Here is a 12,971-nt window from a genome sequence, read left to right as displayed (position 1 = left end):
GGTGGTTAATCCATTATGCAAGCTTCTTAAGAAGGATGCCAAATTTAATTTAATGATGATTGCATGAGAGCTTTTGAATTGTTGAAGCTCAAGTTGACAACTAATCCCATCTTCACCGCTCCAAATTGGAGTGTGCCTTTTGAACTCATGTGTGATATAAGTGACGTAGCGGTTGGGGCTATTTTGGGGCAACGCATCAATAAGATTTTTCATCCGTTCCACTATTCTAGTATGACCATGAATAGTGCCCAAGTCAACTATACCATTACGGAGAAAGAGTTCCTTGCTATTGTGTTTGAAATTGAGAAGTTTCACCCGTACTTGATGGGTGCAAAAGTTATTATTCATACGGATCATGCGGTGCTTCGTTATCTTATGAGCAAAAAGACTCCAAAGCTCGGTTGATGAGATGGGTGCTCTTGTTACAAGAATTTGATATTGACATCCAAGATAGAAAAGGGAGTGAAAACCAAGTGGCGGACCACTTGTCTCGTTTAGAGGAGGAGGGGAGGCCGCATGATGGCCTTGAAATCAATGACTCTTCTTCCGATGAGCAACTCTTGGCAATTTCAATAAAAAAAAGGTGCCATGGTTCACGGACTTAGCAAATTTTCTTGTGTGCGGAATCATTCCGGATGAGTTCTCTTCAAGCTAAAGGAAGAAGCTCAAAAGAGATTGTCAAATTTTTTTATTGGGATGAACCATACCTTTTTCAGATTTGTACAGATGGGATAATTAGGAGGTGTATACCGGAAGAAGAGCAAGGTGATATTCTTGGGGCTTGCCATTCTTTGTCATATGGTGATCATCATGGTGGAGCGAGAACAATGGCCTAAGTGCTTAGTTGTGGTTTCTATTTGCCTACTCTTTATAAAGATGCTAGTGAGTTAGTGAAAAAATGTGATGAATGTTAGCGGGCCGGTGAAATCTCAAAGAAAAATGAAATGTATCTCACAACCATTTTCAAAATTGATATTTTTTATGTGTGGGACATTGACTTCATGGGCCCTTTTGTGAGTTCTTGTGGAAATACCTACATCTTGGTCGCGGTGGATTATGTGTCCAAATGGGTTGAGGCCATCATGTTACCCAACAATGAGGCGAGAAGTGTAGTGGCTTTCTTGAACAAGAATATTTTCACAAGGTTTGGTACTCCACATGCAATTATAACCGATGGGGGGTCACATTTTTGCAACAAAACGTTTGACACTTTACTTAGCAAGTATGGTGTTATTCACAAAGTCACGACTCCCTATCACCCACAAGCTAGTGGGCAAGTGGAAGTCTCCAACCGTAAGATAAAGAGTATCTTGTCCAAAATGATGAATATTAATCAGACAGATTGGTCCAAGAAGCTTGATGATGCATTATAGGCTTATCGGACGACTTACAAAACACCTATCGGAATATCGCCATACCGGTTGATGTTCGGAAAAGCTTATCATCTTTCGGTGGAACTAGAGCACAAGGCAATGTGGGCTGTAAAAAAGTTGAATCTTGATTCGGATATAGCCACTAACTTGAGGGTTGCACATTTGAATGAATTGGATGAGTTCCGGTACCATGCTTATGCGAGTTTGTCCTTGTACAAAGAAACGATGAAATATCTACAAATATATTTGGAACAAAGAGTTCAAGGTGGGCAATCTTGTATTGTTGTTCAACCCAAGGTTGAGGATGTTTCCCGGGAAGCTAAAATCCAAGTTGAGTGGTACTTTTGAAATTTTATAAATTCAATTGTACCGTTTTACGGGTAAACAATTATATATATCCACAATATGGCAAAAATGTATGTGCACTGGATATTTACATCAATTCTATTAATTTATCATGATTAAATAATAAATTAAAGTGAAAATGTATATTAATCACTTATGACTTATACGTTTTTTATAATTATGTTAATAAAGATATATATTATTGAACCGTATAAACACATGAGGCTGATAATTTTTCACCCTAGTGGTAAATTGGGGGAGCAACGAAAGAATAGAGGCAACATGCCGGAAAAAATAACACTCTAGCATGTTATATACAGTTAGGGGTATTAAATGGGCGGGTTGAGTCGATTTTGGGCGGGTCAAAATCGGATAAGTTAATAAATGGATGGGTCAATGACCCGCCTAAAAGATATATGGGCTGAGATGGACTAAAATTTGGGTCATAGCTCAACCCGCCCAACTCTTTCCAAGATCTAATTAATATGTATTATTTTCTTATGAATTGTATAAGTACGAAATATAATTTTTTTTCCCTTTTGTTATGGTCATATATAACATATCAAACAAAAAAGAATTATTTCTAAGATATTTTGGCAAAGTTACTCATAGATCAATTTGGGCTAAAAATCAATCCACCTTTAAATGGGTTGAGAAAGATTGGGTCAAGATGGATTGAGCTCAATAAATGAGCGGGTCAATAACCAGCTCAACCTTGGACGGATTGGACGAGTCATTTAGGCTTGGGCCAAATTTCATAATCCTATATACAGTAATTAACCCAAATAGCCGTCCACTTAATCTTTTAAACTAAAAATAGTCGGCGAAGGTATAATATGTGTATAATCTATGTAATATATATGTATAACTGTGTATAATCAATATATAATCTATGTATACCGACTAAAAAAAGTAAACATTAAATCTGGCCGACTATTTGTGTAACAATCCCTATACAGTATATGTCTATACCATATTTGACTGATCACAAGGTTTTGAAAGAGATTTATAATGTCAATGCTACTAATCTCATAGCCTTAAGTTCTAGATTAATTGTTGCTGTTATGGAAACAAAAATATGTCTGACCCAAGAGTTCTTTTGTTTGATATGTTAGAATTGGTTAGATTTGGACGGATTGAGCAATGATCCGATTTCTAACCCATTTTGACTCAATTTATCTCGACCAATAATCTATTGACCCGCTTATTTTAACCTATCTAAATTCAACCATACCCACACATTTGACGCCCATAGATGCACAACATATTATAAACAGAGCTCATATACATTGTATAGGAGGAGATTTACACAAATAGGATCATTTAGTGACACTATTTATGTTTTTCGTTAAGAAATGTTTTAAAAAATAGCTTGCTGTCAAATGTTTAAAGCATGTTGCCATAATTTTAAAGCATAATGCCAGAATTTTAAAGTACGTTGCCAGAAATTTAAAGCACGTTGTCAGAATTTTGAAAGTGTACTACCAGAATTGGAGCATGCTTCAAAATTCTGGCAATAAACTTTAAAATTTTGACGTGGGGCTACTTTTCCAAAATTTTTCTTAATGGGATCAAATATAAGCGATAATTTTATAAAGGTGTATAGGAAAGTTCCACTAGTACTATAAAGAGGGGTGTTCAAATCGAACCGGAAAACTACACCAAACCGAAAAGTTAAACGATTAAGAAACCCCATTTAGGCTTAGTTTGATTTGGTTTGGTATTGGGTAAAAAATTTCGAACTAAATCGATATATAAATATATAATTATATATAGACTTTTAAGACTTTATATAGTATTTTCTTTAAAAAAAAATGTCAAAACTCTCATGGGATGTAGTAATATTTTATAGAACGATAAAGTGCATCCATTTTTATTTACTTTAGATAATCGATTGTATCATCACTTTCTTATCAAGTTTTACTGAAATACGTCAATCTCTTTGTTCTTCCATATTCATATGTCAAAATCTATTAAATCTATATCTTTTTCGAATTTAAAAAGATATTTCGATAATTAAAATTAAATAAAACATATCATTATTTAGGTATCATATTGATTTTTATGTTTTATTATTAAATTTGGTTAACCTTGAAAGCGTACATCAATGAAAAATTATTGTTAGACGATTAAGAAAATAACTGTCATGTATTACTAAAAAAATTCTCCCATAAAAATATTTTAATATATTATATGTTTGTCAGTTTTTTGAATAAACTAAACATATATTGACTTATCAATTTTGGTTAGGAGAAAGAAAGGATAAAATGAACCAAAGTAACTTGCTTGTCATTTGAATTTTCTTCACTTAATTCCTTGACCTTAAAAAAAAAAAAAAAAAAAGAAGAGTAATGAACGATATTATCCTGCAGTGGATACCAATTGAAGTGAAAAAATTTCAGCCTAGAAAAGACATCACGAAATGATGCTTTTAGTTTGTCAATATCAGTGAGTTCATATGAAACTACATCATAGTTTATACACAAACATATATACTTTTTTATTGAGTTATGGCCGACAAATTAAACTTGGATCAATTATTCTTCATAGTGCTTGTTTTTCTCTTGCTAGCTGATATATACTTGGTTTTTAAGCTTTGTGTGATCTGTACGTGGCAAAATCATATTTGTTGAAGACCAAAACAGTTCACAGGAAAGTTGTCCCGAGATATATCTTATTGGCGCGGACAAAGTTTGCACATTAAAAGTTAACAAGGGATAAAGCTACATATAAATTAACTGTAGAAGTATTTTTATTGGTGTTAGAAACTCAAAACGGATTAATATTACATCATATTAAAAAGGGTTTTGGCTGACTTTATGTTATAAGTTAACCGTATAAAGAAACAAGTATGGAGATGATAGAGAGCAGCTCTCAAGTTACGGTTCATGAAAAGCTAAGAAACAAATCCAACAAAGTGATGGTGAGAAACAGATCAGTTTACTGCCTTCAGTCTTTATCCGTACTTTGGTGCCACACACAAGAATCAAGAGGAAGCTTGTGAGCTAGTAACTATAAATACTCGGATCATGTGGATGATGTACAATAAGCTAATAAATTTCCGTGTAATTAGTTATGTGGTACTTAGTTTCGAATGACAGATTATTGGGTATTGCGATATATGGATATCCTTAGTGGTGCGAGATTTTTTGGAGAAAATCATATAAATTTGACCTAAAGTAGACAATATCACAATCATTAGCTAGCCAAATATAACAATGTTCTACCTTGTCATGTGGATATTCGTACTGGCTCATGCAGTGCTCCACTAATAGAATTAAATTTTAAAGATTTCAATGAAAAAAACAAACTGTATCATTGGTGCACTTAACAACCTAGCTATAAAATAAGTCAATCTGATCATGTTTGGAAAAGCAAGGGATCGATATGTTCTTCTCAGGGAGGACAGGAAGTACTAGGGTAGGCATTCCTCCATAACAAGAGTATTTAACTAATATTTATATTTATATAGTTTAGTTTTAGGACAGATTCTTATGGTTTATTAATTAAGACAAGAATAAATAATTTCTCTTTGCTTCTAAAACAATAGAGTACTTCAACTACATGTGTTAAGTATAAATAGGGAAGTGGATTAGGATGAATCTGCAGAGGAGTTTGAGTGTCATATATACAAAAAATGGCAGGGAATAATGCCCTTCTTCTACTTATAGCTTTATTAGCTATCTCTAACATTTTCTCTTTTAATGCTGCTCCAATCTCAAGTACATAATCTTGATCACTTCTCTATCTAATTCTTGAAGTGGCTTAAGTTAATCATATGATCTGATTTTGTTTTTCATTGAACTTCATTCTTCTTGTACTACAGGGAATACGCGTCTGTTTTTGCATGAAAATCAAGAACTTCCACCACCTGCATATACTAACCAGGTACTTCTGCTGTTATATATTACAACAACATACTGTTATATATTAAAACAACATACCCAGTGTAATCTCATAAGTGGAGTTGGGCTTCTGAGAGTAGGGTTACTTCATGGATTTCTTGTTTCTGATCTCATTTTCTTCGTTTTGCGGGGATTTTTTTGAATATGATTGAAAGCAGATGATGAAATTGGAAGCTATGGAGGAAGAGTTCATCAATGGAAGGATGGATTTAGAGAGCCATGATTACCCTGGCTCGGGAGCAAATAATCGTCACACACCTAGGCCACCTATTGAGACTTAATATAATTATTAAGTTATTAAAAGTGTATTTTCTCTAATAGTTTAATTATGCTTTTTAAATAAGATGGTGGTCATGCAGCAACTCCACTTTAAACCATTAATTGCAGGGTCTAAATCCCAACCAAAAAAAGTCCATTCTATCCTCAAAAACTTAAAAAATATAAGGAAAAAAAGGCCATCTTGCACATTTTGATGGTTAAAGAAAAGGCATCTTGCACATTCTGATGTAGTCCCTTTTAAACAATAATCTTGCTAATCTTGAACTTTCTTGAATCCTTTAACATTAATATGTACCTGCAGGTTGATTTAACATACTCTAAATTTCTTTCCAATAACGTAAACCTAAACATAAGACTATTGGGGACTATATGATCTTATCCACACTTTCCCTCTGAAAAAACTGAACTTTAAAATTCAATCATCTCTTTGTCTATCTAACTAAATCTGGTAACTAGAATATCCGATAAAGATTTAGAATACTAATAACTAACATAATATTTCCAATTGCTTTTATCATATCTGTATCGTATATTTCTCGTGTTGATCAACAATAATTACAGTTGGCGTATCTTGTGAGATATTTAATTCTGCCGGTATATGTTTGCACGTGAGATAATTGTCTTTTCGACGTACTTGCATTTCTTTTGGGATGGTTTCCCTTACGCTTGCAAATTTAACACTGTTTCTTTACGTGTCACATGAAAGAAATAGTGAAAACTGGAGTTCGTGTCTGTGTCACATCTAGGATCTTTAAGACCAACGAAATGCATTATTTGATTAAATCAGCTTTTTTCTGTTTTCTCCCGTAAAAAAGAGAAGAAGAAAAGGAAAAAGACAAGCTGGGACAGAGCATCAAATTTGGTGGAATATTTTTGACATAATTCAAAAAGCATAAAAAAGTAAGACTTATTGTGTAAAACCACCTGAACACTCCACAAATTGAAGATGGAAAGTAACAAAACAGATAATAAGCATTAAGTGAAGGAAGTGGATCTGAGGTGTCAGCCACTTATAATGCAATTACTAGCTCTGATATATCATCATCATTTTATTCTTCTTTTTCTTTTTGTGATTTTGATGGGAAAATTAATACTCCACCTCTTCTTTCCTCATGAAACTTGTCATCATGGCAGTTTTTAAGGATGACCTGTAACTTGACAACTAGTGATAGCAAAATGATTAAAATAAAACACTTATTCACGATATTATTCACTAAAAACATAAGTCGAATAATGGGTTTTTTAAAAACGGGTCCAAATATAGATAAGAACTGTATTATCCATTTAGAAAATGGATAACCAATGGATAACTAATGGGTTAACTTTTACATTTTAAAGCCTCAAATTGGGAATTCCTCAAGTTTGTGAGACTAAGAATTCTCTCAAAAGTAATCATATTCAAGAAGTCATGGATAATATGGATATCCATATTATTCGTCACTTAACTTATTTTTTATCTGTAATAAATATGGACCGGGTCTAATAATTTATTTGTTTTTATATTAACGTTTTCGACCCGACTCATATCCGACCCGACCCGTCATTTGCCACCCCTATTGACAACCAATATATTTGAGGGGAAAATGCCAAAATGTCCTACTATGCAAAAAAGATTATTTTTTATAGTGAAAACTACCCTCTATAGCCCCTCAAAATTTTAATAGCCCATGTTTTTGCACATTGACACAAAATTATCCTCCGGCCCAAACATATTACATCTAATAGCTCGAAATGTCTATTTTGTATATTTTTATATAGTGACAGTCTATTTTGTATATTTGTTATATAGTGATAGTCTATTTTGTATATTATTTTGTATAGTGGCAGTCTATTTAGTATATATTTTGTATAGCGACAGTCAATTTTGTATATATTTTGTATAGTGGCAGTCTATTGTATATAAATTGTAGAGTGACAGTCTATTTAGTATATTTTTTGTATAATGACAGTCTATTTTTGTATATATTTTGTATAGTGACAGTCTATTTTGTATAATTTTTGTATAGTGACAGTCTATTTTGTATATATATATTGTGTAATATACCAATATGTATATATATATTTTGTAATATACCAATATTCAAAAGAAATGCTCTCCAGTCTAATACATAATCTAAAATAACTTTTAAATATTAGCCTCATATACAATTTTTTATAAAAAAGTTGATCCAAAAAAGAGATTGATAAAATATTCATGTTTGATATGCATGGGTTGCAATATAGGATAGGGAGAGTACTTGATACTTGATGGCCAAATGGGAGCCAACCCTCTACAATATATTACAAAGAGGAAATGGCAATGATAAAAAAAGAAGCAATAAGCTTCTATGGAGGTAAAAATCACTCCTCAAAACTCTTAAACGCTGGTATTTATAGATAGAGCGGGATTTTAAATTCCAAACGATCAAAGAGCCATTTTAAAATGCAGCAGAGAAATTGGTCGTTTGTATAGGCATATCTCTAGAAAAAGATTAGAGAAGGGGCTTCACGTGATCTGCTTCAAAAAATATCAGAATTATTTGGCTAATTGTGTTGACCAAATCTCGTTGCAGACGAGAGAGTAGAAAAAGTCATGGGTTTTGAAGGGAAAATCGAGAGAGACAACAGGCTTACTCAAAATTGGAGGGGGCAAGCTTCGGCCATAGTCAAAAACAAACTGAACTTTAGCATAGAAGGGGAAAGGGTTGATAAGGGGGGTGGTAAGAAGAGAAATAGATTAAAAATCTAATTTTTGTCTCTAGAGTGAGATATTTAGGATTGCAGGTTTGGTCTTTTGATCGTTTGGGCTTGGACTTGGACTGGTAGCTTGGTCATAATTGATATTAAATGGACTAGCTAGTTAATTGGCTAGCCGTTATAATTGATTTTGGGCTATAAAATACATATTACAATTTGTGGCTAGCGGCTGATATTAGTTTCTAACGGATGACCATAAATAAAGTTTGCTCTTATTTATACCCTCCGTTATACGCCCACTATTACCCATGAAGTTATAAAATTGATGCAAATATACCCCTTCTCCGTTAGGATTCTCTACCTTGGCCACACCATGTTCGTGGCCTTGCATTTTGCTGAGATGGACGTTATGTCGCATATTTCCACATCAGCGTCCCAACCAATATTTTACCCTCTCCTTCTTCCACCGCCACCTCTTCCATTACCCAACCACCGCCACCATCACCTTTTTTTTTTGCTTGAATTGATATTTTGTAAGTTGAAGCTCATGAAGAGTTCCCCAGTTATATTAGTTGGATTCGTTTTACTGGCTCTATTTTCTTCCCTTAAAGTGGGTAAAATTGGATACACAGTTTTGTTTATTTCGTTTTTCGTTTGGATATAATGTGAAATTTTGGTCTTTTTCCACTTTCAGTTTTTTTTTCTCGGTTGGATGTATGTTGTGTTTTCATATGATTTGTTCAAACAAATCTGGATGGCTAGTTATCTTTTCCATTTTCTCAATTTTTGTAAAATTTCTTTAAACTCTTCATTTTTAAAGTGAATTAAGAAACTGAAGAGTGTCAATAATCCAACTATAAAACTTTTAACTTTACGGTGCAGAGATGAGCTTCCTTCCTAGAATTAAAGCTTTAATGGGTTCCTTTGCCTTCCCTCCCTTTCTTAGGAATATACAAGCATATGTGTACTGGAGAATTTTTTATTTTTTTTCGTTTGTACAATATGTCGAGATAACAATATATTATGTGTTCTATTTGCTTAATAGAATTAATTAGTAAACAACTTCCTTTAATTTTTTTTTTTTTTTGGTGTAAACGGATGATCTCTTTTGGGAGACCGAGTGAAGGGGAAGGTGTTGTTGGAAGAAGTGGACGGTGATGTGGTGTGCCACATGGTGTCTATATCAGGGAAACGTTATGCCATGTGAGATGGTGTGGCCACAGTGGAAGGTCCTAAGGGAGAGAAGTATTTTTGTGCTAGTTTTATAATATTGGAGGTTAAGAGGGACATTTGTGACCCTAAAAGTTAAAGAGAAATTTCAATCACAATAGTCAACTTTTTGCTTTAGAATTGAAAACATCAATCTACTATTCAGCTTAAAAATTAGCCTATTTATGTAGCCATTTTTTTTTTACCTATTTCATCACATGGATTGTCGAAACTTCGCTTCTTAGCCCAACGTGAGAAGAGAATATATCTATTTAGCTCTCCTAACTTCAATTTCAAACTCTTACTTTCCGATTTAACTTGAATTAATCCCTTAACATGCAAGAAGTTCGATAGAAAGTTAGTTTCCACCCGTTTCCATTGTCCCAAACCAGAGTCAAGACAAATTTAAACGAATGTCTTGCCTTAGAAATGTCTATAGGGTAAAATTAGTTTATATTAAATGATCGAATGATTGCATGACACGTGGAATCGGAGGTAGACGGAAGATGAATCGAGTGAAAACCAAGACCGAGGACAACAGTTTCGGTTGGTATCGGGTAGATCCCGAAGGGAATGCAGTCAACGGAAGCGAACGAATATTTGTCATCAGATGACATTTAATAAAGAATATTCCTCAATATTAAATAAGCAGCCGTTACAAAGAATTTTGTCATTCATGACCTACCTTTAAATATTCATCAATGACCCCTATTATTATCATTTAAGAGGGACTTGATCCTAGCAACTTGTTTCCTAGGTATAGCTATAAATAGGGGCTTCAACAATCATTAAAACGACACCAAATCTGTGACAAAACTTATGTTATACTTTATTCTCAAGAAAGTAATACAACTTTGCTTTCTGCCTGATATTGCTTTTATTGCGGTTCTCGGAAGCATTGCCCCTGGAGCCAAATTTGCTACTTCCTTTAATTTTAATGCTAAGTCTTATTTTCAATCTAATTTGTTTATAACTGTGGGTCTAATCGGTTCGCTTGTCTATAAACCACGTAACAAATTCAACTATCCCATTTTACGGGTAAACAGTTTGGCGTCCACCGTGATGTTTAAAAAGCTACGTAACTGAGTTGATCCTCTCATCTATCACTAACTTGTTTGATTCTTTGTTTCCTAGCAAAAATTTAAAAAAAAAATGGCAGCTAACGATATTAACATCGCGCACAACGTTGAGGAACACAAAAATCTGCATCAACATGAGGATTCAATTAGTGACACCGGTAACAAGGGGGACGTAGCAACTCCGGTCCATGGCGGACAATATCCCCGACATGTGAGGGAAACGACTCCCGATGACGAGCAAGTTGCGAAAACAATAAGGATCTTGAGAGAGCAACAAAAAATCATCATGGGCCATCTTTCAAGGTAGGACCAGGTTATGACGGAACTGACGCAGGCATTATCAGGCACTTCCAACAACGCAAACGGAAGAGACCCAGCTCCTCCCGGTATTCCTGCAAATCAAGCGGCTCAAAGAGTTGATAATAACACCCTGAGGGGTAAGGTGGGCTTCGACAAAGCCGGGGAGACTGGTAACGAATCCGGTAACGACAATGGCAATGATCCCTTCAAAACCGAACTCATGAGATTCATGAGAGAAATGAAAAAGCGGATGGATTAGAATGCGAAAGAGTTACATACTCGAATGGACCAAATTTCGGGTGCACCACTAGTGTTGAAGGGCCCGGACTCGAAGAAGTACACCCAATTGCCTTTTAAATCGAGCGCAACACCAGAATTGACTTTAAAACGGTTTAAAATACTGGACAAACCGAAGTACGATGGGAATTCTGACTCTTAAGAGCACATCACAACTTATACAACGGTAGTGAAAGGAAATGACTTGGCCCAACATGAGATTGAGTCAATTCTGCTGAAGAAATTCGAAGAGACCCTCACGAAAGGGGCCTTGATATGGTATTCGCTTTTACACGAACATTCAATTGATTAATTTGAAATGCTCATAGATTCTTTCATCGAGGCCCATACTGGGGACAGGAAGGTCCAGGCCCGAAAGGCGGACATATTCAGAATTTTGCAATGAGAGTCTGAATTGCTGCGTGAGTTCGTGATCAGGTTCCAGAAAGAAAGGATGGTGTTACCGACCATGCCAGATGAATGGACAACTGAGGCATTCACTAAGGGTTTGAATCCAAGGAGCTCCGACGCCTCCCAAAAGTTAAAAGAAAGCATGCTCGAGTTCCAAGAAACCACATGGACGTACGTCCATAACCATTATGAATCAAAGATAAGGATAGAAGATGATCAGCTCAGTTTCCTGACATCAACCAAGGGTCGGGACCAAGACAAGAACAGGGATAAATTTAAAGATAATTTTGAGGTAGACCGGCGATCTGCTAAGGTCCGATTCTTATCATACGAGAGAGCCGAAGAACATGACATCAAAGGGTTCTGATCCGCGAATAAGTTCGCCCCTGATAGAAGAACTGACCGCCACCGAAACAACAGGTCATTTTAGGATAAAAAGGTATCGGGTTCCCGGGTTCCACTTATCCCAGGCTATCGGAATATAATTTCAACGTTAGCATCATGGAGTTGGTATCAGCCATGAGGAATATCAAAGAGGCATGATTCGTGAAGCTGATTAGATCTGATCCCAGCCAAAGAGATCCTAACTTGTGGTGCGAATATTATGGGACTCATGGCCACCAAATTGGGTACTGCCAATATCTGCGTGAGGAAGTGGAAACACTGTTGAAGAACGGCCATTTCAGGAAGTTCTTGAGCGACAGGGCCAAGAATAATTACTGCCGCAACCAAGACAACACAGAACCCTCAAACATAGGGGAAGACCCTCATCGACTAACTATCAACATGATTTTCGGAGGGAATGAGATTAACAGTATAACTTTCTCAATATCCAAGAAGATGAAGGTATCAGTGACTCACAACAAAAGACTCCGGGAAGTCGTCGAAGATGACATGATCACCTTCACGAAAGAAGATGCCGATGGACTTCTCCTGCCACACAATGATGCCCTGGTAATTTCTCTTAACATTCTAGATTTCAAGATTAAACGTGTTTTGGTTGACCCAGGAATTTCAGCCAACATCATTCAATAGAGAGTGCTAGAATAATCCAAATTAATCGAAAGCATTATTCCGGCGATAAAGCTCTTCGCTAGGCTCAATCTGGCAAGTGTGAT

At 35.3% G+C, this 12,971-nt stretch overlaps 1 protein-coding gene across 1 annotated transcript; it reads left to right on the top strand.

Annotated features, from left to right (window-relative positions):
* Positions 1-5,288: 5,288 nt before the first annotated feature.
* LOC107767789 (uncharacterized) lies at positions 5,289-5,997 on the top strand. Its single transcript, XM_016586879.2, has 3 exons — positions 5,289-5,440; positions 5,545-5,606; positions 5,782-5,997. The coding sequence occupies exons 1-3, from the start codon at positions 5,356-5,358 to the stop codon at positions 5,902-5,904; spliced, it is 270 nt and encodes an 89-aa protein (XP_016442365.1). The 5' UTR covers positions 5,289-5,355; the 3' UTR covers positions 5,905-5,997.
* The last annotated feature ends 6,974 nt before the right edge of the window (positions 5,998-12,971 follow it).

This window comes from Nicotiana tabacum, chromosome 24, assembly GCF_000715075.1.
Source record: "Nicotiana tabacum cultivar K326 chromosome 24, ASM71507v2, whole genome shotgun sequence".
Taxonomy (NCBI): Eukaryota; Viridiplantae; Streptophyta; class Magnoliopsida; order Solanales; family Solanaceae; genus Nicotiana; species Nicotiana tabacum.
This window is presented reverse-complemented; position numbering and strand designations above follow the sequence as displayed.

Bases quoted from the DNA above. Each gene is read 5' to 3' on its own strand.
- LOC107767789 (XM_016586879.2), top strand. From the start codon at position 5,356: ATGGCAGGGAATAATGCCCTTCTTCTACTTATAGCTTTATTAGCTATC. The intron at 5,441-5,544 runs GTACATAATCTT...CTTGTACTACAG, and splicing joins TAATGCTGCTCCAATCTCAA to GGAATACGCGTCTGTTTTTG. The intron at 5,607-5,781 runs GTACTTCTGCTG...GATTGAAAGCAG, and splicing joins CACCTGCATATACTAACCAG to ATGATGAAATTGGAAGCTAT.